Below are 27,270 nucleotides of genomic sequence, written 5' to 3'. Positions count from 1 at the left end.
CATTCCACACTCTCACCACCCTCTGAGTGAACGAGGTCCCCCTCATGTTCCCGTTAAACTTTTCACCTTTCACCCTTAACCCATGGCCCCTAGTTCTAGTCTCACCCAACCTCAGTGGAAAAAGCTTGTTTTGCAATTACTCTATCTATACTCATAATTTTGTGTACCTCTGTCAAATCTCCTCTCTGTTCTCTGTAATATTTATTTACTTTTTTTATTTTTTGCACTATTGTCTTTTTGCACATTGGTTGTTTGTCAGTTTTTCACAGTTTTATAAATCCTATTGTAGTTCTTTATTTTCCTGTGAATGTCTGCAAGAAAATGAATCTCTTGATGACATATACGAACTTTGAAAATAAATTGACTTTGAACTTTGAAGTTTGGTCACCTAGTAATAGGAAGGGTGTGACTATGCCAGAGAGGGAGCAGAAAAGATTGATAGTCACACTTGCAGGACTGGTGAGCTTGACTTATCGGGAGAAAACAGGCCCTTCGACACAACTCAGCCATGCCACCCAAGGTGAGTGTCTCAGCCGGGCCCGTTTGTCTACAACTGGCCCTTATCCCTCTAAAGCTTTCCGATCCACGTACCTGTCTAAACCTCCTTTAAACATCGTGATCGTACCCAACTCTACCACCTCTACCACCTCCTCCAGCTCCTTTATCAGGAACGCTGTGTACGCAGGGCCCTCAACAATGTCAAAGATGCCCCCTATCCATCCAACAATCTCTGTCAACCCCTGCCTTCCTGCCTTCAGGCACGAGGTACCGTAGCATTAGGACAAGGATCGCTAGAGTGGGAAACCACTTCATCCCCCAGGCCGTAAGTCTACTGAGCTCCCTGTCACCACTCACATTTCATAACTTATGAAGTGCCAGTCACGTTATATGGCTTTTTAACTTTTTAACTTGTGCCTTAAATACACCTTATTATTTGTTAATTTATTTGTGGTAATATTACTTTGTGTGAGTGTGTGTGAGTGTGTGTATGTGAGTGTCTGTGTCCGTGTGTGACTGTGTGTGTGTCTGTGTGTGAGCGTGTGTGTGTGTGTGTGTGTGTGTGTGTGTGTGTGTCAGTGTCAGTGTGAGTGTGTGTGTTTGTGTGTGTGTGTGAGTGTGTGTGTGTGAGTCTGTGAGTGAGTGTGAATGTGTGTGTGTCTGTGTGTGAGTGTGTGTGAGAGAGTCTGTGTGTGTATGTGTGAGAGTGTGCGTCTGTGTGTGTGTGTCTGTGTGTGAGTGTGTGAGAGTGTGTGTGAGTGTGTGTCTGTGTGTGAGTGTGTGTCTGTGTGTCTGTGTGTGTATCTGTGTGTGTATGTGTGAGTGTGTGTGTGTGTGTGTGTGTGTGTGTGTGTGTGTGAGAGAGAGTCTGTGAGTGAGTGTGAATGTGTGTGTCTGTGTGTGAGCGTGTGTGAGAGAGTCTGTGTGTGTATGTGTGAGTGTGTGTGTCTGTGTGTGTGTGTGAGAGTGTGTGTGAGTGTGTGTCTGTGTGTCTCTGTGTGAGTGTGTGTTATATGTACAGTTTTGTGCATGTGGTCCGGAGCAGGGGTCCCCAACCTGTGGTCCATGAACCCCTCAGTTAATGGTAAAGGTCCAGTGAATGAAAAAGATTGGGAAACTCTAGTCCAGAGGAACGCCCTGCAGGTTTTCATAACTAAAATGGCAGAAACGTCTTAAGTTTAAGGGAAACCATAACAAATTCTTTATTCTCAACCAAACACAGATCATAAACCAAGGTTAAAAAAAACTTCACGTCATTATGTCATCATGTCAGACCAGCCCCTTCAAATGAACCCCAACCCACTGTCAGTGGTTGTGAATTATACATATGTTTCCACCCATTACAGTACCCGACAGTCGCTCATTTGGTGTACACATCAGAATCCGAATTCAAATCAGAATCAGGTTTAATATCATAGCAACACAGAAACCCTACAGCACAATACAGGCCCTTCTGCCCACAAAGCTGTGCCGAACATGTCCTTACCTTAGAACTACCTAGGCTTACCCATAGCCCTCTATTTTTCTAAGCTCCATGTAACCATCCAGGAGCCTCTTAAAAGACCCTATCGTTTCCACCTCCACCACCGCCACCGGCAGCCCATTCCACGCACTCACCACTCTCTGCATAAAAAACCTACCCCTGACATCTCCTCTGTACCTACTTCCAAGCACCTTAAAGCTGTGCTCTCTCATGCTAACCATTTCAGCCCTGGGAAAAAGCCTCTACCTATCCACACGATCAATGCCTCTCATTATCTTGGTCACCTCTCATCCTCCGTCGCTCCGAGGAGAAAAGGCCGAGTTCACTCAACCTATTCTCATAAGGCATGCTCCCCAATCCAGGCCACATCCTGGTAAATCTCCTCTGCACCCTTTCTATGGTTTCCACATCCTCCCTGTAGTGAGGCGACCAGAACTGAGCACAGTACTCCAAGTGGGGTCTGACCAGGGTCCTATATAGCTGCAACATTACCTCTCGGCTCTTAAACTCAGTCCCACGATTGACGAAGGCCGATGCACTGTATGCCTTCTTAACCACCGGCATATGTCGTGAAATTTGTAAACTTTGCAAAATTCAGAATTACAGAAAGCATATATATAATAGTTACAGTAAATAGGTAGTGCAAAAACAGAAATAAAAAAGTAGTGAGGTAGTGTTCATGGGTTCAATGTCCATTCAGAAATCAGATGGCGGAGGGGAAGAAGCTGTTCCTGAATCTTTGAGTGTGTGTCTTCAGGCTTCTGTACCTCCTCCCTGATGGTTTCAATGAGAAGAGGGCATGTCCCGGGTGATGGGCGGGAAGGGTTGAATGACAATAAACTTGAACTTGATTTTCACAGACTGGATAGGCTGGGTGCATCGGAGATAGAGAGTAACCTTAATGAAGATGAGAGTTGTAGATGAAGTCAGCGGTCACAGCCTTTTTGTCTGGGGTAGGCGCATCTGAAATTAAAAGGAGTAGGTTTGAGGTGAGAGGAAAAGTTTTAAAGGGGAATATTTTCCCACACAGAAGGTAAGCTGCCAGAGGAGGTGGTAGAGATGGTTACAGTTACATTTAAAAGTGACAGGTACTTGGGGTGGAAAGGTTTAGAGCAAGATCTCCCAACCTGGGGCCCACTGACTCCTCAGTTAACGGTTTTGGTCCATGGCATAAAAAAGGTTGGAACCCCTGGTTTAGAGAGAAATGGGCCAAATGCCGGCAAATGGGACCAGCTCAGGAACCTTTTGGAAGCTTTTCTTAACAGGTTCTATTGAGAGTCTTTGCTTTGTGTCAGCCAGGCAGGAGGTGAATCTCAAGGTTGTATAATATAATACATACTTTGATAATAAATGTACTTTCAACTTTGAGCTTTGAACTTTGGGAGAGAGGAAGAAAAAGGGAGTGAGAGAAAGAAAGAAAGGGGAAAGAGGGAGAGAGAAGAGAGAAAGGAAAAGGTGGAAGGAGAGAACGAGAGAGAGGGAGAAGGCGGAGAGAGAAGCCTTGGTTGGAAAGGATGAGTTGGCCCAAAGGAATTTTATCCATGTTATATAACTATGACTCTAGCCTAGATAGACACGTTGGTCAGCCTGGATGACGTGGTCCAAAAGGCCAGTTGCTGTGTTGTATAGCTCTGTGATTCAGGATTGGCCTAAGCTGGCATGAGATGCAAACCTTTCTAATGCCGCAAGTGTCTTCACTTTGTAGACAAAGGATAATTCTTTTCCTGGAGGGAAATGGGCAGTCAACATTTCGGGTCAAGGCCCTCCATCTGGACTGAAGCACCTCGACCCGAAACCTCAACTGTCCATTTCCCACCACAGATGCTGCCTGACCTATTGAACTCTTCCAGCGGTTTGTTTCTTTTTGCTGCAGATTCCAGCAGGCGCCGTCTCTCGAGTCTCGCGTTTGCCAGCTACTGTACGTTCATGTTGTACAAGCATCCACTAATCGAATCAGTGGGGTGACAATCATACCAGGAACTTCAACCTTCCCTGACAATTACCTACACCTTTCGGTTCAGTGCTCAGTGCCGTCTGTTTGCATGTGACTGGTCTCACTCTCCCTTTCGCTCGCTGCTCCTGGAGGAAGTTCCCTGTAACACACATCAAAGTTGCTGGTGAACGCAGCAGGCCAGGCAGCATCTCTAGGAAGAGGTACAGTCGACGTTTCAGGCCGAGACCCTTCAGTTAGTCCTGACGAAGGGTCTCGGCCCGAAACGTTGACTGTACCTCTTCCTAGAGATGCTGCCTGGCCTGCTGCGTTCACCAGCAACTTTGAGGTGTGTTGCTTGAATTTCCAGCATCTGCAGAATTCCTCGTGGAAGTTCCCTGTGTTTGATCGGTCTCTCTCTCTCTCCCTTTCGCTTGATGCTGCTAGAGTCTTGTGTCTTGGGCAAGGCTTCATCAGTACAGTTTGTGGATTGGATTCTGTGGTCCATGTTATGATGTGTTTCTAGTTTCAGGCTCCTCTTTTAATTGCGCGTGGCCAAGTGGTTAAGGTGTTCGTCTAGTGATCTGAAGATCGTGAGTTCGAGCCTCGGCTGAGGCAACGTGTTGTGTCCTTGAGCAAGGCACTTAACCACACATTGCTCTGTGACGACACCGGTGCCAAGCTGTATGGGTCCTAATGCCCTTCCCTTGGACAACATCGGTGGTGTGGAGAGGGGAGACTTGCAGCATGCGCAACTGCCGGTCTTCCATTCAACCTTGCCCAGGCCTGCGCCCTGGAAACCTTCCAAGGCGCAAATCCATGGTCTCATGAGACTAACGGATGCCTATTTTAATTGCTATTTTGTGCGTTTTTGATTGGGGCAGACGGGTTCGGCGGCCTGCAGTGACAGAACAGCCCAGCACTAAATTGAACTGAACTGAACTAAACCGAACTTTCCTAGGTTGTTTCGATGACTCTGAGGTTTGATGTTTTATATTCCGTGTTTTTCACTCATTTTGTGCCATTTGCACAATTTGTTCTCTTTTTTTGCCTGTTGAGTGTTTGATGCTTTACTTTGAACGGGTTCCATGGTGTTTCTTTGTTTCCTGGCTATCTGTGGGGTAGATGAATTTCAGGGTTGTATATTGCATACATACTCTGATAATAAACGTACTTTGAATCTTTGAATCTTTAAATATAACCGTAATTTGTATGTCTATAGCAACTTTGGGATTTACATAAAGAGGATGGAGAAATTGCAATTGATCTAATTTGCAAAATCTCACACAATGTGCACACATACAAAAGGAAAGCTTTTGAAACTGTCTGAACAAATTCAAATACATTCCATTCAAACAGCTTTTTCTATCCACATTAACTGCATTGGTTTCATTACGTAAATGAGCCCGCAGTTGGAGTTAAATACAACTAACTCTGGAAGACAGTTCAGAGTTTGAGCAAGGGCAGCTGTATGGTGGGCAGACTGCGGGTGTTTGGGGTCTTCAGCTCTGAGAAATATTGTTCCCCTGCTGTGATCTCGGCCTCAGCTTTTAACCTTGGAGTCGGCTGCCCCCCTTTCCAGTGCCATGCCCCGGTCGTTCCTCGTCAAAAAGCGTGCGTGTGGTGTTCGCAGCTGGGGTCACGTGTCAGATGACCAGCGAGGGGATTTCTATGTTCCAGGTAGGCTCTCTCTACAGTGCAATCCCAAACTTCCCCTGGTGCAGGGAGAGAGGGAGAGACAGAGAGGAGCAAGTAGAGAGATTAAGGAGAAAGTGAGTGTATGTGAGAGAGGAAAGAAACAGAGAGAGAGAGAGTGCTTTTTGCTTGCTTTAATTGTTTGCCCGACTTGTTTTTTTCTCTCTCTGCTCGATCGTCTCCTTTAACGGGTTCTTTTGGGTTTCTTTATTTTGTGGCTGCCCGCAGGGAGACGGATTTCAAGGCTGCGTACGGTATACGTGTCTTGATAATAAATGTACTTCCAGCTTTGAACTTTGAGAGACAGAACGGGAAAGAGGGAGTGAGAGATAAAGAGAGGGGAAAGGGGGAGCGAGGAGGAAAGAGGGAGGGTGGGTGAAGAGGGGGAGAGAAGAAAGAGAGGGGGAAGGGGGAGAGAGAAGGAAAGAGAGAAAGAGAGAGAGATAGAGAGGGGAGGGAAGAGGGACAGAGAGGGAAAGTAGGAGAGAAAAGGAAAGAGAGATAAGTAAAAAGAGAGAAAGATGGAAAAGAACAGGGGGGGGAGAACGTTGAATAAGCAGGAATAATGGTAGAGGGGTTCACAATTGTCTTTATGCCATTAAGTGAGGGGTCTGTGGACACCAGGTTGGGAACCCCTGACTGAGATACGGTAGGATAAAAGGAGGAAGTCCAGGAATGGGAGAGTGAGAGGGAGATATACGTGAAGCAAGGAAAGGCGAGGATATAGAAAACTGAGGAAAGGAGCAATAAAACGTGACAGCAATTGACAAGGGGGAGAGAAAGAGAGGAGAAGCTGATGTGGGGAGGTATTTTCAGATTGATTTATTTCTTGAGCTACAGCGCGGAATAGGCCCCTCTTGGCCTTTGAGCCGCACCACCCAGCAATCCCCCGATTTAACCCTTGCCTCATCACAGGGCAATTTACTAATTAACCTACTAACCATATGCCTTTGGACTGTGGGAGGAAACCAGAGCACCTGGAGGAAACCCACGCGGTCACGGGGAGAACATACAAACTCCTTACAGACAGCGGTGGGAATTGAACCCGGGTCACTGGAACTGTAAAGCGCCGTACTTACCACTACACTACCGTGCTGCCGGCCCTCTGAGGCGTTAAACCGAGGCTCTATAACCCTGTTTGCTGAAACTGAAGGGCTCCGGGGCGAGTGCCAAATAACAGTCAGCTCTCACCAGAGTCACGCACCAACACTCTCTCCTCGACCTCCCCCAGGGAATCTCACAACCACTGCATTGCAGACTGCAAGAAGTCATTGCACAAAGCTTTAGAGCGGGCACAGAGGAAAATCACCAGGATGAGAGACCATGTCTTGTGGGGTTAGGTTGAGTGAGCTCGGGCTTTTCCCTTTGGAGCGAAGGAAGATGACAGGTGACTTGATAGAGGTGTACAAGGTGATAAGAGGCAATGAAAGAGTGAACAGCCAGAGACTTTTCCCAGAAGATGGCCAATAGGAGATGGCATAATTTTAAGGCGAATAGAGAAAAATATAGAGAGGGGGGATATCAGAGGCAGATTCGTTTTATGTAGAGATTGGTGGATATGTTGGATGCTTGCTCAGGCTGGTGGTAGAGACAGATACATTGGCGATATTTCAGAGACTCTTAGGCACGTGGATGAAAGAAAAATGGAGTGCTATGGGGGAGGGAAGGGTTAGGTTGAAGGTTAAACGGATGGCACAACATTGTGGGCTGAAGGGCCAGTAGTGTGATGGACTGTTCTATGTTGTAAAACTGATCGCCCTCCGTTCCTGCATGATGGAACACAGACTTCAGGAAGTATGTAATCAGAACGAGGGGTGGCTTCATTGAAACCTATCAAATGCTGAAAGTCCTCGGTGGAGTGGATGTGGAGAGAATGTTTCCTGCAGGGGGAGCCTAAGACCAGAGGGCACAGCCTCAGAATAGAGAGATGTCCCTTTAGAACAGAGATGAGGAGGAATTTCTTTAGCCAGAGAGTGGTGAATCTGTGGAATTCGTTGCCACTGGCAGCTGTGGAGGCCAAGTCATTGGGTATACTTAAGGCAGAGGTTAATAGATTCTTGATTGATCAGGGCATGAAGGGATACGGGGAGAAGGCAGTAGATTGGGGCTGAGAGGGAAAATTAATTAGTCATGATGAAATGGCGGAGCAGAGTCAATGGGCAAAATGGCCTTATTCTGCTCCTGCATCTTATGGTCTTATATCAAAAACTACAAAAAACTTGTGGTCATTTTCAGCAGAGACCATATAACTAGACCAATACATATCTTAGCTATTGCACAATGGCCAGAGGAACCTGTCACTACTCCAACCACAAAAGCAACCTTTATCTACGTACCCATGACGTGCAGTAAGTAGGTGTTATTTCTTTCCACAGAATGCTCATACGGACAAGCAATGCAGTCTTTGTCTGAACGAAATGCGGTAATCGACCCAGAAGCGAGGTCGCATAACCTGTCTGCAACGTTGCTTGAGGGAACATTCCAAGAAGAACCTCATTTGGAAGGACAATCTCCGAACGGCAAAGCCAAGGTACATCTCTAACTGGGTTCAGTTTCTTTTATCCCAGAGGGATCTGGGAATGCAGATCCATAATCCCGTGAAAATGGCGTCATGGGCAGATCGGGTCATAAAGAAAGCTTTTGGCACTTTGGCTTTCTTAAATCAAAGTACTAAGTACGGGAGTTGGGGCGTTATGTTGAAGTTGCATAAACGTCAGTGAGGCCTAATTTGGAGCATTGTGTGCAGTTTTGGTCACCTACCCACTGGAAAGATGTAAATAAGATTAAGAGAACAGAGATGGTGGTTCTGAAAAGAGGATGCTGTCCAAGTTGCATGCCATCTTGGACAATGTCTCCCATCCACTACATAATGTACTGGGTGGGCACAGGAGTACATTCAGCCAGAGACTCATTCCACCGAGATGCAACACAGAGCGTCATAGGAAGTCATTCCGGCCTGTGGCCATCAAACTTTACAACTCCTCCCTTGGAGGGTCAGACACCCTGAGCCAATAGGCTGGTCCTGGACTTATTTGCTGGCATAATTTACATATTACTATTTATGGTTTTATTACATTTATTATTTATGGTGCAACTGTAACGAAAACCAGTTTCCCCCGGGATCAATAAAGTATGACTATGACTATGACTAAAATTTACAAGGATGCTCCTGGGACTTGAGAACTTGAGCTATAGGGGCCGGTTGATTAGGTTAGGACTTTATTTCCTGGAGCCTAGGAGAATGAGGAAAGATTTGATACAGGTATACAAAATTATGAGGGGTTTAAATGGGGTAAATACAAGTTGGGTTTTCCCACTGATACTGGGTGAGACTAGAACTGGAGGTCATGGGTCATCTGAATCAGAATCAAGTTTAATATCACCGGCATAAGCCATGACATTTGTTGTTTTGCAGCTGCAATACAATGCAATGCATAATAATAAATCTTTAAATTATGGCAAAAGTATAAATATATATATCAAATATATGATAAAAGGTCTAGTGCTTTTCTGGTGTACATGACGCATAAATTCTTCTTGGGCCTCCAGCTGGGTACAGGTCGATCTTAACTGATGTTTCGATGACAATATCCGCCATCTCCAGTTATAATCCACACCTGTATCCAGCTGAAACCCGAGAAGAGTTTATGCATTATATATATATATATTGCTCTTAAAGTTAAATTTAATAAATAGTGCAAAAAGAGAAAAAAATTGTATTGAGGGGTAGTGTTGATGGGTTCAATATCCATTCAGAAATCTGATGGCAGAGGGGAAGAAGCTGTTCCTGAATCGTTGACTGTGTGTCTTCAGGCTCCTGTACCCCCACCCTGATGGTAACAGTGAGAAGAGGGCATGTCCTGGGTGGTGGGGGTCCTTAATGATGGACGCTGCCTTTCTGAGACATTGCTCTTTGACGATGTCCTGGATACTACAGAGGCTAGGGCCCATGATGAGTTTATGACTTTCTGCAGCTTATTTCAATCCTGTACAGGGCCCCGCCATACCAGATGGTAATGCAGCCAGTTGGAATGCTCTCCTTAAATATTTCAGGGGATCCTGGGAGGGAACATTTTACCAGGATGCTGCCTGGTTTAGAGAGTATGCATTATGATCAGAGATTAAGGGAGCTAGGGATTTACTCTTCGGAGAGAAGGAGGATGAGAGGAGACATGATAGAGGTGTACAAGATAATAAGAGGAATAGATAGAGTGGATAGCCAGTGCCTCTTCCCCAGGGCACCACTGCTCAGTACAAGAGGACATGGTTTTAAGGTAAGGGGTGGGGAGTTCAAGGGGGATATTAGAGGAAGGTTTTTTACTCAGAGAGTGGTTGGTGCGTGGAATGCACTGCCTGAGTCAGTGGTGGAGGCAGGTACATTAGTGAAGTTTAAGAGACTACTGGACAGGTATATGGAAGAATTTAATTTGGGGCCATATATGGGAGGCAGGGTTTGAGGGTCGGCACAACATTGTGGACCGAAGGGCCTGTACTGTGCTGTACTATTCTATGTTCTATGTTCTATCTCTGAGGATGGTGAGAGTGTGGAATGAGCTGTCTGCAGAAGTGGCGGATGTGGGTTTGATTTCAACATTTAAGGGAAATTTGGGTAGGTACATGGATGGGAGGGGTTTTCGGTGCTATGGTTCAAAGGTTCGAAGAACGTACACAGAATACAACTCTGATATTCACCTTCTCCAGACAGCCATGAAATACAAAAAGAGCCACGTAGGTCATTGAAAGGAAAGATGTCTACTACCCCCCACCCATATGATAAAGAAAAAGAAACAAAGCTTGCAAAACACAACTCCCCACCCCTCCCTCACATAAAAACTAACCAATTCTGCACAGAGAAAATGGCAGCTAGAACATCAAACCCCTAAATCCCCGACCCTCTGCCTCGCAAACACCCAACCCCCTCTCTCACACCCTAAAGCTAACAGACTCCCCAGACGGAAAAACCACCAACAGGAACATCAGGCCCCGAACGGAGACGGAGACGTAACGTAAAGATTTTTACTCCTCATGTATGTGAAGGATGTAAGAAGTAAAGTCAATTCAATTCATTCAATTCAAATCCCCAATCCGCACAAAAACTAACATATCACCCTCACCCACCCAGAAAGTGGCAAAAAGAACATGAACCCCCCCCCAAAGCCCCAAGCCCCCAATCAACAACAAGAAAGAAAACGCAGAAGACTGAAGGAAACCAACATAAACGGTCCACACCAATAATCACATCAGTCTTAGAATTTCAAAAACATCTGACATTAACGTGGAGGAGATCAAAAGCTTGAACTTAGTCCGGGTGCGGGCACAGACTGGATGGGACGAATGGCCTGTTTCTGTGGTATAGTGCTCTGTGACCCGATGACAGGTTTGAGTAACTGGCCGTAACCATTATGTAAGGTCAATTAACTTTTGAGTAAATTTAATCACGAACGTTTCAGCAAGGTGAGAGGGGCAAGTAAGTTTTTCACTGTGTCACTTAATTTCTATTGACCGTAGTCGTATAGACAAGTGGAGAACTGGATGCAAATTCCATTTCAGGGTTTAAGAGAAGTTTGGATAGGTACATGGATGGGACGGGTATGCAGGTCTGTGGCCCCAGTGCAGGTTAATAGGAGCAGGCAGATTAAATGGTTCAGCACAGACTAGATGGGCCAAATGGCCTGTTTCTGCACTGTAGTTTTCTATGACTCTCATACACGTACACACAGGTGCAATGAAAAGCTTATTTATGGCAGCAGGTAAGCCGCATTCACGAGAAAAGCAACAAATTATACACATTTTTACAAGAAAGAACATGATTAGAACGAGAAATGTCCTATTTAGTGTAAATTGATCAAGGTTCAAGGTTCGTTTATCGTCAAAGTATGTATGCAGTAGACAGTTCTGAGATTCGAGGTTAAGATGTTGCCAGCGATGAGGGTTGGTACAAGAATCGAATGGTTGAATTGAAATAGTTGTTCTTGAACCCGGAGGGTGTGGGACTTCAGGGTCTCGGCCTGAAACGTTGACTGTTTATTCCCCTTCATCGATGCTGCCTGGCCTGCTGAGTTGCTCCAGCCTTTTGTGTGAGAGGCTCTGGATTCCCAGCATCATTGTTTCTGTACTACCTGCCCGATGGTAGCTGCTTGGCCAGCATGGTGGGGCTCGTTGGTGACGGACGTTGCTTTCGAGGGGCTATGCCTCCTGATGGTGGGGACAGAGGTGCCCGTGATGTACTGGGTTGACTCCACGACTCCCTACAGCCTCCCACGTTTCTGCGCATTCCAATTGCCATAACAGACCACGATGCAACCAATCAGGATACTTTCATCGGGAAAGGACGGCACGGCACGATACTAGCGACCCGGGCTCAATTCCTGCCGCTGCCTGTAAGGAGTTTGTACGTGACCACGTGGGTTTCCTCCGGGTGCTCCGGTTTCCTCCCACACTCCAGTTGGTAGGTTAGTTTGTCAGTGTAAGTTGTCCTGTGATTAGGCTAGAGTTAAATAGCGTGATTGTTGGGTGGCGAGGCTTGAAAGGCCCATTCAGAATCAGAATCAGGTTCCTTATCACCGGCATGTGACGTGAAATTTGTTAACTTAGCAGCAGCAGTTCAATGCAATACATAATCTAGAAGAAGACCAAAATAAATAAAATAATAATAAGAAGAAATAAATAAGTAAATCAATTACAGTATATATGTATTGAATAGAATGCTCTCCATGGTACATCTATAGAAGTTTTTGAGTGTATTTGTTAACATAACAAATCTCTTCAAACTCCTAAAGAAGTATAGTCGCTATCTTGCCTTCTTTATAACTACATTGATATGTTGGGTCCAGGTTGGGTCCTTAGAGATCCTGGCTCCCAGGAACTTGAAGCTGCTCACTCTTTCCACTTCTGATCTCTCTATGATGATTGCTATGTGTTCCTTTGTCTTACCCTTCCTGAAGTCCACAATCAGCTCTTTCATCTTACTGACGTTGAGTGCCAGGTTGTTGCTGTGACACCACTCCACTAGTTGGCATATCTCACTCCTGTAGCCCTCTCATCACCACCTGAGATTCTACCAACAATGGTTGTGTCGTCAGCCAATTTATAGATGGTATTTGAGCTATGCCTAGCCACACAGTCATGGGTATATAGAGAGTAGAGCAGTGGGTAAACACACATCCCTGAGGTGCACCAGTGTTGATCGTCAGCGAGGAGGAGATGTTATCACCAATCCAATTGCAGAGGGAGGTTCCCTGTTGTATCTCAATAAATAAATAAAATAAAAGATCTGTAGCAGCTTGTTAGAGTGTTCGGCGGCATGCATAAACTTATAAATGTCCTAAGAAAGCAAAGAGGCTAGCTTGCCTTCTTTGTGATTGCATCTGTATGCTGGAGACACGACAGGTCATCCAATGTATTAAAGGTACTGACATGGGTCGATGGGCTGTGTATCAGGGCACTGCCCGTAGACGAGAGCCAGTGAAGGGTATTGACCTGGGCCGTGTATCAGGGCACTGCCCAAGATGACAGCCAGTGAAGGGTACTGACATGGGCCGTGTATCAGGGCACTGCCTGTAGATGCAGGGCCAGCAACAGCGATTGAGATGGTGACAAGCAGAATGCAAACTTGAATCCAAATCACTTTATTGCGAATATGTGAAACAGACCAGAATTGATTGTGGTTCAGTGCCAAGCGCAAACCACAGGACAATACCAGAACAGACAACACAATTTACAAGACAACAGGGCAAACAGCCAAGAGCAATCGACAATTAGTAGAACGGTCCCATGCGCAAACATCAATGATCAAACTTAAATAAACGTGAACATGTGAACAAACTCAATATTTATCAGAAGTCACAGTGGCACTGACTGAAGTTTTTAATATTCTGAAAGACTAGATCAGTTTAAAAAATGGAGATACTATGTGGACAGCCCTTCCTACCCTTCGAGCCGTGCCACGTTGCACTCCCCATTTAACCCCAGCCTAATCACAGGACAACTTATAGTGACTAATTAGCCTACCAACTGATACGTCTTTGGACTCTGGGAGGACACCATGGCACCCAGAGGAGACACATGCGGTTACTGGGTGAGAACGTACAAACTCCTTACAGGCAACGGCAGAAATTTCCACTTTAGGGCAGGGAGTCCACATCTAAACCTGTGTATCATGAGTGCATGCTCCAAATAACGTACTAACGGCCCAATGGAGATTTCAGGGAACTGACTTTGCCCTGAGATTTACAGCTTCGGAAGTACTTGAGAATCATAAACTACAGATGCTGGAAAATGTGCAGGAAAAAATGTTGGAATATGTGGTTTGAAAAGGTCAATCAGCCTGAAATATTCTCCCCGTAGCTGCTGCCTGGCCTGCTGAGTATTTTTAGCATTTTCAACTTTTAATCCTCTAAGTTTAGAGACGGCAAATGCTGGAAATCTGGACCTCACCTCCACCTCCAATACTCCTCACCAAACCCCTCCCCACCCCCCACACTCCTCACCAAACCCCTCACCACCCCCACACTCCTCACCAAACACCTCCCCACCCCGACACTCCTCACCAAACACCTCCCCACCACAACCCTCCCCACGCCGTCACTCCTCACCAAAACCCTCCCCACCCCCAAACTCCTCACCAAACCCCTCCCCACCCCCCACACTCCTCACCAAACCCCTCCCCACTCCCAAACTCCTCACCAAACCCCTCCCCACCCCCCCTACACTCCTCACCAAACCCCTCCCCACCCCGACACTCCTCACCAAACCCCTCCCCACCCCCACACTCCTCAGCAAACCCCTTGCTTCCACCCACAGTTCCCTTGCACCATGCTCCAGGGCAGGGGTTCCCAAGCTGGGGTCTGCAGACCCCTCTGTTAATGGTAGGGCACAAGGAAAGGTTGGGAACCCCTACACTAGACCCTTGGCACACCATCCCCTCCCTCCCCACACCAGACCCTTCTCCTCTATAACCAAAAATCAAGAAAAGCTACAGATGATGGAAATCCTAACTGGAATGTATGGATTGAGATGATGAAACAACTAAAAATGTTCTCTCTTTCTCTCTTCCCCCATAGCCGCTGCCTGGCCTGCCAAGTTCTTTCCGGCATTCTCCCTTCTCCTTTTACCACAGGAGAGGTTAAGGTGAACAGCTTAGGTGAAGCTGGTTATATAACAGAGAGAGAAATGGGTTATGGTAATGTCAGGCCTGGTGGTCATTCAGATAATGTACAATCTAACCCAGGAGTTCCCAGCCTGGGGTCTGTGGATCCATCAGGTAATGGTAGGGGTCCATGGAATGAAGAAGGTTGGGAACTCCTGATCAGATCCCATATAATCCCCTAAATTTAAAACACAAGAGGTTGTGTTTGAAATCCAGAGCAGCGTACACAAAATGCTGGGGGAGCTCAGCAGGTCAGGCAGCATCTATGACGGGGAATGAGCAGTTGGTGTTTCAGGCCGAGGCCCTTCATCAGGACTGGAAAGGAAGAGGGCAAAGTCCAGGAGCCCCCGAACTTCATTTCCTTTCCATTTTCCCCAAAAAAACATTGGTTATCAAAAGCTCATTTGTCTCGCTTGTGACTGTGTCGGTTCTCCCTTGGGGGCTCTGGTTTAAAGATGACAATCAACCTCACCTTAACTACCATTGGTGGTTGCTAAAAGTTATTGGATTAACCTCGTACTGCAGAGTAAAGACAGATACAAGAACAGAAGCCTCCATTAGCCTCGTCCCACCTCAGCTCCTCAGCAGATTGAGACAGGTAGGTCAGAGCACAACACAGAACCATACGGCACAGTTACAGGCCCTTCGGCCCATGATGTTGTGCTGACCCTTTAGTCTACTCCAAGAGCAGTCTAATCCATCCCTCCAACACAGCCTTCCATTTATCCTTCATCCATCTCAGGGTCTCCTAAATGTTCCTAATCTATCTGCTCCTACCGCCAGCACCCCCGGCAATACGTTCCACACACCCACCACTCTCAGCGTAAAAAAAAACACTTACCTCTGACATTCCTCTAAGCATCTGAAAATCGTGTTCTTTGTATTGGTCATTTCTGCACTGGGAAGAAGTATCTGGCTGTCCACTCGAACTATCCCTTTCGTCATCTCTGTCAAGTCACCTCTCTGTCTCCTGCCCTGAAAGAGGAACGCCCTCAATGTTTTCGTGTTCTCCCTAATGACTAAAATTTGTTTTTTTTTTAAGATGAAACCGGCCGGCGGCCAGGGCCACTTTGTCTGTTTCTGCTGCTGGAAGGTCTTCCCGTTGCAACGCATGCTCACCCGTCACCTGAAATCCCACAGCGTGGTGAAGAGGCACGTCTGCCGGTTCTGCAGGAAAGGATTCAACGACACGTTCGATCTGAAGAGGCACCTGAGGACGCACACGGGTGAGGACTTACCCTACACTGAAGCTAGAGTTAGAACATAGAGCATAGAAATCTACAGCTCATTACAGACCCTTCGGCCCACAATGTTGTGCCGTCCAGGTAATCCACTCTGGAAACTGCCTAGAATTTCCCTTGAGCATATTTTTCTAAGCTCCATGCATCTAAGAGTCCCTTAAAAGACCCTATTGTATCCGCTTCCACCACCGCTGCCAGCAGTGCATTCCACGCACCCACCACTCTCTGTGTGAAAAACTTACCCCTGACATCCCCTTCCAAGCACCTTAAAACTATGTCCTCTGTGTTTGCCATTTCAACCCTGGGAAAAAGCCTCTGGCTAACCTCACGATCACTGCCTCTCATCATCTTATACACCTCTATCGGGTCACCTCTCATCCTCCGTCGCTCCAAGGAGAAAAGGCCAAGTTCACTCAACCTATTCTCATAAGGCACGCCCTCCAATCCAGGCAACATCCCTGTAAATCTTCTCTGCACTCTCTCTATCTATAATATCCATATAGATATGTACATAAGACTGTAGATTAAAGAGCCAGCACAAGGACATGGGCCGAAGGGCCTGTACTATGCTGTAATATTCTGTGACCCGTGCAACCTGAAGCCCCACCAAGTGGATCCAAAGGATTTCCTGGCGTTCTTTGAAACAGGAGTTCATCCGCTCAGCAACCAGGACCCCGGTCATTTCCTGCCAATAGCCACCATTACTGTTGAGAGAATATTAACTTACAAACTGTTGCTGGTTCTCCAAGATTAGAAGTGTCCCCACATGGCAGAACATTCTGAAATGCTTTATAAAAATACTCCTATATTCATAGAATATAAAACGTAGTTCAAAGTAAGTTATCAGAGTACAGATATGATAAGCTATAAATATCAGGAACATGATATTAGGAAAGTGAGTCCACAGGCTGTGGGAACAGTTCAGTGACGGGGCGAGTGAAGTTATCCCCTCTGGTTCAGGAGCCCGATGAGGGGTAATAACTGTTCCTGATCGTGGTGGAGTGAGTCCAGAGGCTCCTGAACCTTCTTCCTGATGGCAGCAGTGAGAAGAAAGCAAGTCCTGGGTGGCGGGGCTCCCTGATGATGGATGCTGCTTGCCTGCGACAACGCTCTGTGTAGATGTGCTCAGTGATGGGGAGGTATTGTGATGCACTGGGCCGTGTCCACTAATTTTTGTAGGATTTTTTTATTCAAGAGCATTGGTGTTCCCATACCAGGCTGTGATGCAGCCGGTCAGTATACTCTCCACCACACATCTATCGAAGCTTGTCACAGTATTAGATGCCATGCTGAATCTTCGCAAACGCGTATTGGAAGTAGAGGTGCTGCCGTGGTTTCTTCATAATGGCACTTGCGTGCTGGGCCCAGGACAGATTCCGGACAACATAGCACCGGCCCTTCGGCCCATAATGTTGTGCCCACTGACTCTAAGATCAGTCTAACCCTCCCTCCCAAATAGCCCTCTGTTGTTCTATCGTCCACGTGCCTAACAAAGAGTCTCTTGTGTAAGGCATCTGTCTCTGTCACCACCCCTGGCAGCTTGTTCCCTTCACCCAGCACTCTCTGTAAACACCTACCTCTGACATTCCCCAACCACACTTTCCCCCAAGCACCTTAAAATTACGCAACCTAGCCATTTCTGCACTGGGAAAATGTCTCTGGCTGCCCACTTATCATCTTGTACACCTCTAACAAGTCACCCCCTCATCCTCCTTCACTCCAAAGAGAAAAGCCCTACCACACTTAACCTATCATAAGACACGTTCTCTAATCCAGGCACCATCCTGGTGAATCTCCTCTGCGCCCTCTCTGAAACATCAGCGTGGGACTTATGCCCCCGTGTGTTAGCCATTTCAGCCCTGGGGAAAAGGTCTGCTGTATCTCTGCCTCTTGTTGTGCTTTGGTGCCTTGATTGGGTTACGGGGGGGGAAGACAGGAGTTTGGGGCTGAGAGAGGAAATGGATCGACCATGATGAAATGGTGGAGCAGACTCGATGGCCCAAATGGCCTAATTCTGCTCCTATATCTTATGGTCTTAACATTTTTCACACATCTAACAAGTCACCTCTCATCTTCCTTTGCTCGAAGGAGAAAAGCCCTGGCTTATTCAACCTTTCCGTATAGGACATGCCCTCTAATCCAGGCAGCGTCCTGGTAGATCTCCTCTGCACTCTCTCTGAAGCTCCCTATAACGAGGAGACCAGGATGCTTTCTATTTTTGTGTCGCACTTTTGCAGTTGGGCTCAGAATGTTCTCAACGCCTCCCTGTTTGCTCAAACAGGTATTCGGCCGTACAGGTGCGACCGGTGTGAGAAGGCTTTCACGCAGCGATGCTCGCTGGAGTCACACCTGAAGAAGATTCACAACGTGCACCAGAACTACGCCTACCGGGAACGCCGCTCCAAGATATTCGTGTGCGAGGAGTGCGGTTTCACGGCGGCTCAGGGTGACGCCTACTTCCTCCACATCAGGGACAATCACCCCACGAACCCCGCGTTGTGCAAGTTCCTACGGAAACGCACGCCAGTCCAGAACAGAATTGGAATGCTGCTCTTCCCACGCTACTTGTGAAAATTCACAGTCAGAGTGAAATTTATTATCAAACTAAAACTTATTATCAAACTACGTTGAGATTCACTTTCTTGCAGACATCAGTAGGAAAAATAAAGAAATATAATGTTATTTATGAAAAACTATACATAAAAACTGACAAATGGCCAATATCATAGTAGTAGAACAGTACAGCACAAAAACAGGCCCTTCAGCCCATCAAAACCCAACAACCTGTACCCAGACCATATTCCCTCCCCCCATACCCCTCCCATCCAGGTACCTATCAAAATTTCTCTTACAATTTTAAACCAAACCCACATCCACCACTCTACCGGCAGCTCGTTCCACACTGACATCACCCTCTGAGTGAAGGCACTAGAGGCTTTTAATAGCCGTTTTGACAGGCACACGAATAGGAGCAAGATGGAGGGATGTTGACATTGTGTAGGTAGGAGAGATTATTTTTTCGGGGCTTTTTCGATGTACTTTTTAGCTGTTTCAGCACAACATTTTGGGCCAAAAGGCCTGTTCCTGTGCTGTACTGTTCTGTGTTCTATGTTCTAAGTTCCCCCCTCAGGTTCCCCTTAAATATTTCACCTTTCACCTTTAACCCATCACCTCTAGTTGTGCTCTCACGTAACCTCAGTGGAAAAAGCCTGCTTGCATTTACCCTATCTGTACCCCTCATAATGTTGTATATATTTATGAAATCTCTTCTCATTATCCTATGCTCCAGGGGATAAAGTCAATCTTTCCCTATAACCCGGGCCCTCAACTCCCAGCAACATCCTCGTACTTTTTCTCTGTGCTCTTTCAATCTTACTGATATTTTTACTGTAGGTAGGGTACCAGAACTGTGTGGAATGCTCCAAATTCGGCTGCACACATTTCCTACACAACTTCAGTAATTAAATCCATTAGACCATAAGACATAGGAGCAGAATTAGGCCATTCAGCCCATCAAATCTTCCCTGCCATTCCATCATGGCTGATTTATTATCCCTCTCAACATCATTTTTCTGCCTTCTATCTGTAATCTTCAATGCCCTGACTAATCGAGAACCTATCAACCTCTGCTTTAAATATATCCAATAGCCTGACTTCCACGGCCATCTGTGGCAATGAATTCCACAAATTCACTACCCTCTGGCTAAAGAAATTCTTCTTCACCTCTGTTCTAAATGGACGTTCCTCTATTCTGAGGCTGTGCCCTCTGGTCCTAGACTCCCCCACTGTAGGAAACAACCTCTTCACGTCCACTCTATCTCAGCCTTTCAATATTCAATATATTTCATATTTCATATATTCCCCCCCCATTCTTCTGAACTCCAGTGAGTCCAGGCCCAGTGGAGCAAGATGGAGTCCTTCAAAGCCCACATTAACCCTTTCATTCCCAGAATCATTCTTGTGAACCTCCTCCGGACCCTCACCAAAGCCCTATTTTAAGTAAATTTTATTATCAAAGAACCATATACAACCCTGAGATTCACTTTTTGTGGGAATACTGAATAATGACCATAACAGAATCAATGAAAGGTTGCCTAACTAGGGCGTTCAACCACAGTGCAGAAGACAACAAACTGTGCAAATACAAATAATAATAAATAAATAAATAAACAACAAATATCAGGAACATGTGATGAGGAGTCCTTAAAAGTGAGCCCATTGATTGTGGGGACATTTCAATGATGGGGCAAGTGAAGTTGAGTGAAGTCAAGGGTATTGGTGTTTTCATACCAGGCTGTGATGCAGCCAGTCAATATACTTTCCATCACACGTCTATAGAGGTTTGTCAAAGTTTTAGACATCGTGCCGAATCTCTCAAACTCCTAAGGAAGTAGAAGCGCTGTTGTACTTTCTTCGTAATTGCATTTCGTGCTGAGGCCAGGACAGGTCCTTCATAAAAATATCCAGAGCAACACACACAAGGTGGTGGAGGAACTCAGCTGGTCGGGCATAAACACTCAACAGACGGATGTACGCTCAACGTTTTGGGCAGAGATCCTTCATCAGGACTGGAGAGGAAGTGGGAAGAAGACAGAAGAAGGGAGGGAGAGGGGGAAGAAGCCTAGGCGGGCAGCTGATAGTTGCACAGACACAAAATGGTGGAGGAACTCAGCAGGTCAGGCAGCATCAATGGAGGGTTATTCTCCAGTATTGTGTGTGTGCTTTTGCAGAATCTCTTTGTGTTTAAATGATAAAGGCAATAGTGAGCAGGTGGGGTAAGTGGGGGGGAGGTAATGAAGTGAGAAGCTGGGATGTGATAGGAGGAAGAGGTAAAGGGCTGAAGAAGATTGGAGAGGAGAGTGGACCATGGGAGAAAGGGAGGGTAGGACATCGGGGGAGGTGATGGGCAGGTGAGGATTAAATGGAAAAGGAAAGAAGTGTTGGGGAGGGCAGGGAAGGAAATTATCGGAGGTTATAGAAATCGATGTTCATGCCGTGAGGTGCTGCTCCTCCGAGCGAACGATTCCTCCAACAGATAATTTTACAATGTGAGAAGTGAATTGAGTAACCTTGGTCTGAATTCGGGTCAGCCAGCTGTGAGGAACATGGCAAAAGATATTAGTGCAGCAAGTTTGTGTTGCCCTCTATAGCCTCGATTCAACGGTGTTTGATGACAAGTGATGCAGGTGCTGAGTGCAGACTTGATGGGAACATGAGAAACGGGAGCAGGAGTCGGCCATCCGGCCCATCGAGCCTGCCCCGCCATTCAATAAGATCATGGCTGATCTGGCCTACCATAGAGGAACAGTTTTTAAAATCAAAATCAATTTTGAATTTTATTCATAATAAAATGAAAGTCAAAGTCAGCATGGTTTCTGTCAAGGGAAATCTTGCCTGACAAATTTGTTAGAGTCCTTCGAGGAAGTAACAAAGCAGGGTGGGCAAAGGAGAGGGAGTGGATGTCATTTACTGGGAATTTCAGAAGGTATTTGATAAGGTGCCACATAAGAGCCTTCTTAACAAGATAAAATCCTGTGGTGTTACAGGAAAGATACTGGCATGGATAGAGGAATGGCTGACAGGCAGGAGGCAGCGAGTGGGAATAAAAGGGGCCTTTTCTGGTTGGCTGCCAGTGACTAGTTGTGTTCCTCAGGGGTCAGTATTGGGACCACTACTTTTCACATTGTTTGTCAACGATTTAGATAATGGAATTGATGGTTTTGTGGCAAAGGTTGCAGATGATACAAAGATAGGTGGAGGGGTAGGTAGTGCTGAGGAAGCAATGTGATTTCAGCAGGACTTAGGCAAATTGGAAGAATGGGCAAAAAAGTGGAAGACGGAATACAGTGTTGGGAAGTGCATAATACATTTTGGTAAAAGGAACAGTAGTGAGGACTATTATCTAAATGGGGAGAAGGTTCAAACATCAGAGGTGCAGAGGGACTTGGAACCCTTGTGCAAGACTCCCAGAAGACCTTTTCTCCTTGGAGCGACGGAGGATGAGAGGTGACCTGATAGAGGTGTATAAGGTGATGAGAGGCATTGATCATGTGGATAGTCAGAGGATTTTTCTCCGGGGCTGAAATGGCCTGGAGGGCACAGTTTTAAGGTGCTTGGAAGTAGATACAGAGGAGATGTCAGGGGTAAGTTTTTTATGCAGAGAGTGGTGAGTGTGTGGAATGGACTGCCGGCGGCAGTGGTGGAGGTGGATACTATAGGGTCTTTTAAGAGACTCCTGGATAGGTACATGGGCTATGGGTAACCCTAGGTAATTTCTGTAGTAAGGACATGATCGGCACAGCTTTGTGGGCCGAAGGGCCTGTATTGTGCTGTAGGTTTTCTATGATTCTATGTTAATTCACAGGTTGAGTCTGTGGTAGAGAAGGCAAATGCAATCATGGTATTTATTTCAAGGGGAATAGAAAATAAAAACAAGGAGATAATGCTGAGCCTTTATAAGACACTAGTCAGGCAGCACTTGGAGTATTGTCAACAGTTTTGGGCCCCATGTCTCAGACAGAATGTGTTGTCATTGGAGAGAGTCCAGAGGAGGTTTACAAGGATGACTCCAGGAATGAAAGTGTTAACATATGAGGAGCGTTTGGCAGCTTTGGGCCTGTACTCACTGGAATTTAGAAAAATACAGGGGTGGGGTGGGTTGGAATCGCATTGAAACCTACCAAATGTTGAAAGGACTAGATAGGATGGGTGTGGAGAGGGTGTTTCCTCTGGTGCGGGTATCCAGAATGGGAGGGCACAGCCTCAAAACTGAGGGGAAACCTTTTAGAACAGGGGTAAGGAGGACTTTGTTTTAGCCAGAGAGTAGTGAATCTATAGTGGAAGCCAAGTCTGTGGGTATATTTAAGGCAGAAGCTGATCATTTCCTGATCGGCCCAGGCAGGTGTAGGGGGTTGATTGCTGTCCGGGATCAGCCATGATGGATTGGTGGAGCAGATTCAATGGGCTGAATGGCTTAATTCTGCTCCTATGTCTTATGTATTTAAAAATAAACCGTGCAGCTGCCTTTTGTTCTTACATTAACAGACAATGCATTTATCTACTTTAAAACCAATAGTAACAATTGCCACTACATTAACTGAGGGGCTTCCTCACCTAACCCGGCCCCTCCCTGTCCACTAGGAGAAGAACCCAACACCAATCTTTCCCCATCGAGCCCACGCGGTGGCGGGCCAGAGCTTCAGTGTGTCTCTCAGCCTGGAATGGACAGTCGGCAACATTCCTCTCTACGGACATCCCTACGCGCTGACCGACCAACAGGTTTCTGGGGAGACCACAGAGCGTCTTTCAGTGAGATGGTGGTCTCCCAACAGCACCTGATGTTCATCTGTGTGTGTGCATTTCAGCCCGAAACATCGGCTGTTTATTCCTCTCCATGGACACTGCCTGACCTGCTGAGTTCCTCCAACGTTTTGCGTGTGTATCGTTTTGGATTTCCAGCATCTGAAGAACCTTCCCGTGTAGATCAGGGAGTTCTCTGTCACGCAGCTGCTCAGGATGAAGCATGACAGAGGCCCTTCCTTGCATCTTTCTCCACATCCTCCTCCCAAACCTCAACGAGGTCAGCGACTGCCTCGTCCAAATTTCACTAGAGTCTGTAAACAAAATACCACTGGCAAAAGTTTGCTGAATCCATCAACTTTCTGTAAATTTACAAGCAAGTTTACAAAATGTGTATTTATTGCCTATTTATTGCTATTATTATTCTTCCTTTTTTATTTGCCCAGTTTGCTATTTTTTGCACATTGGTTGGTGCAGTCCTTCATTGGTTCACTTATGGTTATTTGGGTGGAAGAATGGAGATATGTCTCTACCAAAGGACGTGTAAGGCAGTCCTACTCTCTACTAACCTGCTGGACAAGGTGTGGTACCTGCTTAGCACCCCCCCCCCCCAATTCAGGGTCACGTGAAGCAGGTGGTGGATGGTCGTACGAGTAGCTGGTGTGTATCACAAGTCCTGGTTTTCCAAACACTGACGCCAGGCAGACAATCTCTGAAGAGTATTGATAATGGCTGGGGTCACCCGTCTTGTAAAGACACTGCCCAGAAGAAGGCAATGGCAAACCACTTCTGTAGACAAGTTATGCCAAGAACAATCATGGTGATGGAAAGCCACGTTTGCCCACATCATATGATACGGCACACCATGATGATGTCATACGACACGGCACATAATGATGATGATGATGTTTATTATTACTGGATTTATTGAGTATGCCCGCAAGAAAATGAACCTCATGCTGACACGTATGTACTTTGATAATAAAGAGACTTTGAACTTTGAAAAAGAAACATAAAGGGACACCAGTTTATATTTAAATAATGATTTCTGAGGAAAAGTGGAGAAGAAAAATGAATAATAAAACTGGTGGAACACCTGGACAGACAGGGCACAAATAAGATGCAAACACAAATCATGAGGGAGCAGGCAATGACTGAACTGACATCCAAATCTACCAAAACACATTTGCAATTCATACCCTAACCATTTGTGTTTTTGAAGTGTGTGTGTGTACTTTATGAAAATAGTTAAGTGGTCAGGTTTCACACTCCTCCGCCACGACCAGACATTGGGGCAGAGGTCAGGTCCCCAGTACCGCCTGGTCACCTGTCAGACAGGAATCAATAAAGCACCACAGTGTAGGGTTCTTCTGCAATGGGACAGGGTGGGTGAGGAAGCCCCCTCAATTATTATGGCTGAGTACCACCCTGGGAGCGGGGCATACGAGTGGCAGGAGTCCTACCCACTGCGGGGTGCTTCAGAAGTGCTGCATATGCAGGGACCTTAGCATCGTCAAAGATCCCTCCTATCAATCTTTGACCCCTTACCATCAGGCGGGAGGTGCTTGCTGCCTGTTATACCGCTGGCGTTTAGGGCAGCAACGAAAGTCCTCCATCTCTGGCGGTGGTCAGGGCTTCCTTCATTGTGTCAGTAGCACCTCTTGCTTTTCACTGCTGTCATATAAGTCTCAGGTGAACACTCAGGAATACCATCACACTCAGATGAAGGATTCCTCATCGTTGTCTCCGTAACAGTTTTGTTTGACCAGTCAGGGTTGTTAGCCCTGAGCTGAACCCCCGAACCTGGGGGAGCAGTGGACAACTTTTAGTCTGGCTGCTACCCTTTGACCTGTTTGGCACAGGTGACCCTAGCAAGAGCCAAAGCATAAAGACCTGACTCCAGTCAATATTGCTCTCTGGGTCAGTGAGGCACGCAAGCCTCCAAATTACAACAAAGTTGTATCATAACATTTAGACGCTAGGGTAGGTAACAGCTTCTTTCCCCAAGGCCGTAAGTCTACTGAACTCGCTGCCACCACCCAGATCTCATCACACATGAAGTACCAGTAGCATTATACTGTTTACTTTTTAACTTTGTCTTAAATGCACCTTATTATTTGTTAAGTTGTTTGTGGTAATATTACTTTATGTGCTGTGTGTGAGTTATATGTACTGTGTTGTGCCCCTTGGTCTGGAGAAATGTTGTTTCATTTGGAGGTATACATGTGTACAGCTGTGTGTGAGTTATACATACTGTGCTGTGCACCTTGGTCCAAAGGAACATTGTTGCCTTTGGTGGTATACATGCGTATGACTGAGTGATGATAAACTGAACTTCAACTACTGGTTTTAAGGAACGTATGTGAACACAGCTTAACACATAGTCTATGAATCCAAGAACGAAAAGGCATTGCATGGTTTATCATAAACAGAAGAGATTCTGCAGATGCCGGAAATCCAGAGCAACACAAAAGGCAGGAGAAACGCAGCAGGTCAGGAAGCATCTAAGGGAAGGGAATGAACAGTCGACGTTTCAGGCGGAGACCTGATGAAGGAAGGGGAAGAAGTGAGTGTCGCTGTTATTACTAAGGAGGTACTTGGGAAGTTGAAAGGTCTGAAGGTAGATAAGTCACCTGGGCCAGACGGACTACACCCCAAGAGTTCTGAGAGGTAGCTGAAGAGATTGCAGCTGCATTAGAAAACATACAGCACAACTAGTAATGATCTTTCAGGAATCACTAGACTGGAAATTTGCAAATGTCACTCCACTCTTCGAGAAGTAAGGGGAGACAAAAGACAGGAAATTATAGGCCTGTTAGTCTGACTTCAGTGGTTGAGAAAATGCTGGAGTCATTATTAAGGATGTGGTTTTGGGGTTCTTGGAGTTACATGATAAAGTAGGTCAAAGACAGCATGGGTTTCTTAAAGGGAAATCTCAGGTCTGAGTTGACATCATCATCATGCCTGGCTAATCTGTCAGAATTCTTTGAGTAAATAACAGACAGGATACAGAGAGTCAGTGAATGTTGTTTACTTGGATTTTCAGACTGTTGACAAGATGCCACACAGGAGGCTGCTTAACAAACACCAAGAAGTCCATGATATTACAGGAAAGCTGGTGTACAGACATTCATAAACTGGCTGGCTAGCAGGAGGCAAAGAGTGGGAATAAAAGAGATCTATCCTGATTGGCTACCAGTGACTAGCATACCGCTGGGATTGGTGTTGAGACTGTTCCCTTTTACATTATATCAATGATTTGGATAATGGAATTGATGGTTTTGCAGCCAAGTTTGCGGACGATACGGAGGTAGGTAGTACTGAAGCAGGGAGGCTGCCAAGGGAATTAAGACAGAGCAGAAGAATGGGCAAAGAAAGCCGATGCACTTTGATAGAAGGAATAAAGGCACAGATTATTTTCAAAACTGGGAGAAAATTCAGAAATCAGAGGTTCAAAGGGATTTGGGAGTCCTTGTATAGGATTCCCTGAAGGTTAACTTGCAGGTTGAGTCAGTGGTGAGGAAGGCAAACGCAATGTTAGCATTTATTGACAGAACTAGAAAATAAAAGCAAAGATGTAATGCTGAGGTTTTATAAGGCATTGGTCAGATACACTTGGAACATTGTGAGCATTTTTAGGACCCCTTATCTAAGGATACGCTGGCACTGGAAAGGGTCCACAAGAATGAACCCCAGCTTGACTGCTCTTGGCCTGTATTCACTGGAGTTCAGAAGAATACAGGTGGACCTCATCGAATATTGGAAGGTCTAGACGGGTGGAGCCTAGGACCAGAGGGCATCCCTTTAGAACAGAGATGAGGAGGAATTTCTTTGGGCAGAGAGTGATGAATCTGTGGAATTCATTGCCACAAATGACTGGAGGCCGAGTCATTGGGTACATTTAAAGAGGAGGTTGACAGGTTCTTGATTAGTAAGGGTGTCAAAGTTTACTGGGAGAAAGTAGGACAATGGGTTG

General features: G+C 46.1%; 1 protein-coding gene across 1 annotated transcript; it reads left to right on the top strand.

The window, feature by feature from the left end:
* Positions 1-411: 411 nt before the first annotated feature.
* LOC134352610 (putative transcription factor Ovo-like 1) lies at positions 412-22,701 on the top strand. Its single transcript, XM_063059905.1, has 4 exons — positions 412-520; positions 7,982-8,136; positions 15,797-15,980; positions 18,277-22,701. Exons 1-4 carry the CDS (start codon positions 412-414, stop codon positions 18,564-18,566), a joined length of 738 nt encoding a protein of 245 aa, XP_062915975.1. The 3' UTR covers positions 18,567-22,701.
* The last annotated feature ends 4,569 nt before the right edge of the window (positions 22,702-27,270 follow it).

The sequence above is a fragment of the Mobula hypostoma genome, chromosome 10, assembly GCF_963921235.1.
Source record: "Mobula hypostoma chromosome 10, sMobHyp1.1, whole genome shotgun sequence".
In the NCBI taxonomy this organism is placed as follows: Eukaryota; Metazoa; Chordata; class Chondrichthyes; order Myliobatiformes; family Myliobatidae; genus Mobula; species Mobula hypostoma.
Note: the sequence above shows the minus strand (reverse complement) of the source record. Positions and strands in the feature narration are given on the sequence as shown.